This window comes from Mauremys mutica, chromosome 12 (genome assembly GCF_020497125.1).
Source record: "Mauremys mutica isolate MM-2020 ecotype Southern chromosome 12, ASM2049712v1, whole genome shotgun sequence".
Lineage (NCBI taxonomy): Eukaryota > Metazoa > Chordata > Testudines > Geoemydidae > Mauremys > Mauremys mutica.
Genome location: NC_059083.1, coordinates 53,730,210 through 53,732,758, shown reverse-complemented (window position 1 = coordinate 53,732,758; position 2,549 = coordinate 53,730,210). Strand labels below are relative to the sequence as shown.

At 49.5% G+C, this 2,549-nt stretch overlaps 1 protein-coding gene across 1 annotated transcript; it reads left to right on the top strand.

The window, feature by feature from the left end:
• The first annotated feature begins 868 nt into the window (after positions 1 to 868).
• On the top strand, positions 869 to 1,804 carry LOC123346974 (olfactory receptor 2B2-like). Its single transcript, XM_044984408.1, has one exon. It carries the CDS (start codon positions 968 to 970, stop codon positions 1,802 to 1,804), a length of 837 nt encoding a protein of 278 aa, XP_044840343.1. The 5' UTR covers positions 869 to 967.
• Positions 1,805 to 2,549: the final 745 nt, after the last annotated feature.

Below are 2,549 nucleotides of genomic sequence, written 5' to 3'. Positions count from 1 at the left end.
AAAGTAACTGGGAGTTTCTGCTAATCAGAATGGGAGGAGGGGAAAGAATGGTCAACAAGGGAAATTGAAAACCTTGGTGGATGGAAGACCTGGAGTCTGGGCACCTCTGATAGAAGGTTATTGAAAGTTTGGAAATGTGATGATTTTGTAAAGGTTATTGTGACCTATGTGTTTTGTAGAAGTTAGTTATAAAAGATCAGTGAATACAGTGGATTCTGGAGCAGTCCTCTGAAGCCATTTAGAGAGATGTTTTTCTCGACGACTGTCCACTCACATCCTGCTGCTAAATACTCAATACCAATCCAGTTTTTAGGTAAATATCTGGGCTGCTCTAAATCTATTACTTATGTCTGTGTGCGCTTAAATCTAATAAACTGCAGGTTTAGATAGTGTCCTCTTACTTGTATTAATATTTCATAAGGCAGAATTGCTGTATTCCCATTGATTTATCCCTGACAACACCTGGAGTGAAACAGTTAAGTTGCCCCTGCTGTGGTTCTGAGAACCCTTGGTAACAGATCCAATAAAAGATATTATCTCCTCCGCGTCATCTTTCCAATATCCTGGGACTGACCCGACTACAATAACACTGCAGACAGACAGATGAGAGATTTCCCTGACCTTTGGATAAATATATGCAGTGCTGCAGGTGGGTCATTCCCAGGTTATTAGAGATTCCGGCATTTCCCTAATCCATTCACTTAACACTTACCTGTCTCCTAGGACTCACGGCTATCAATACGAAAATACCCACTGTCAGTCCCAGCACAAGCATCTAGTATCACAAATCTCCTTTCTGCAGGATATTTTTCACCCTTATTCTTTCTGGCCCCTACAGGTGATGTATGGCAAAAGGGCAGGGGAAGATGGAAACCAAAGTTCCTTGGGGGAATTCATCCTGCTAGGGGTGTCTGACCAGCCACAGTTAGAGCTGCTACTCTTTGTGCTCATTTTAATCTCCTACACCATGACCTTGCTTGGAAACACCACCATCATCGTGATCTCATGGCTAGACCCCCATCTCCACACGCCCATGTATTTCTTCCTCAGCAACCTCTCTTTCCTGGACCTTGGCTACGCCACTAGTTTTGGCCCCCTGATGCTGATGAATTTCCGAAGAACTCACAAATCCATCTCTTGGGCTGGCTGCTTTGCCCAGCTCTACATCTCCCTCTCACTGGGTTTAACCGAGTGCCTCCTGCTGGCCATCATGGCCTATGACCGCTATGCCGCCATTTGCCAGCCGCTGCGCTACATGGCCATCATGAACCACCGCTTCTGCCTGCAGCTGGCGGCCACCGCCTGGTTGTGCAGCTTCGGCAACTCCATCCTGCAGACCATCCGGACCCTGAGGCTGCCCCGGTGTGGGCGGAACCAAATTGATAACTTCTTCTGCGAGGTGCCGGCCCTGCTCAAACTGGCATGTGTCGACACCTCTGCCAATGAGGCTGAGGTCCTCGCCAGCTCAGTGATTTTCCTGCTGGTTCCACTGTGCTTCATCCTGATAACCTACGGCTACATAGGCGCCGCAGTGCTGAAGATTCGCTCAGCGAAAGGCAGGATCAAGGCCTTCAACACCTGTGCCTCCCACCTGGCCGTGGTGTCGCTCTTTTATGGCACAGCCATTTCCACATATCTACAGCCTCCATCCAGGTACTCCCAGCACCGGGACAAGATAGTAGCCCTCTTCTACACCATGGTGACCCCCTTGCTCAACCCCCTCATCTACACGCTGAGGAACAAGGAGGTGCACAGGGCGGTGCAGAGGGCACTGAGGAGAAACATGACTGCCCAGGAGGTCTGAGCTGGGAGAGCAATTGGCACAAAACCATCTCTGTCTCTCCTGGCTACCGTAACCTCTTCTGTGCCCATGTGGAGCCTTCTGCTCTCTCCACAGCCCTGGCCCTCTCCACCCACACAAACCCTTTGGCCTCTCCCACTCTGCAGAACAAGCCTGCCCTAATCTGCCCCACAACATGCCTTCCCTTTCCCACCCCACACAAACCATCTCTCACCCACACAAAACCCCAGCTCTCTGCTTTGCAATTCGACCAAGGACTATCTTTGTTGGACCTCCAGAAACAATCCCTGTTCTCCTGCCCAAAGAGATTATTCTTATTCCTTTCTGTTGTGGTAGCAATGAGGCTGCAGCTGAGATCAGGGCTGTGCCAAGTGCAGCACAGACACTGAACAAGTTACAGTTCCTTCCCCAGCTGATATCAGGGCCCCATTGTGCCGGGCACTGCACTGACACACAGCGGTAGGCAGTCTCTTCTCCAATTGAGATCAGGGCCATATTTTGCTGGGTACTGCACAGACACAGAGCAAGGGACAACCCCTGCTCCAGATGAGATCAGGGCCATTTTCTATGGGACCAGAAGGTATCTGAGTTCAGTGGCTTCTCAATGAAACTAGTGCACATCTGGATAGAAGAATGGATTAATTCAGTGAAGGCAGCTCTATAGGTTTTGAGAGTACCTGAAGAAGACCATGTGGATTTTGTGGAAGAGCATCTCAAATTCCAGGCCAAATTCACGTGAAGTTCATGG

Coding starts and splice junctions, on each gene's coding strand:
- LOC123346974 (XM_044984408.1), top strand. CDS start 968: ATGACCTTGCTTGGAAACACCACCATCATCGTGATCTCATGGCTAGAC.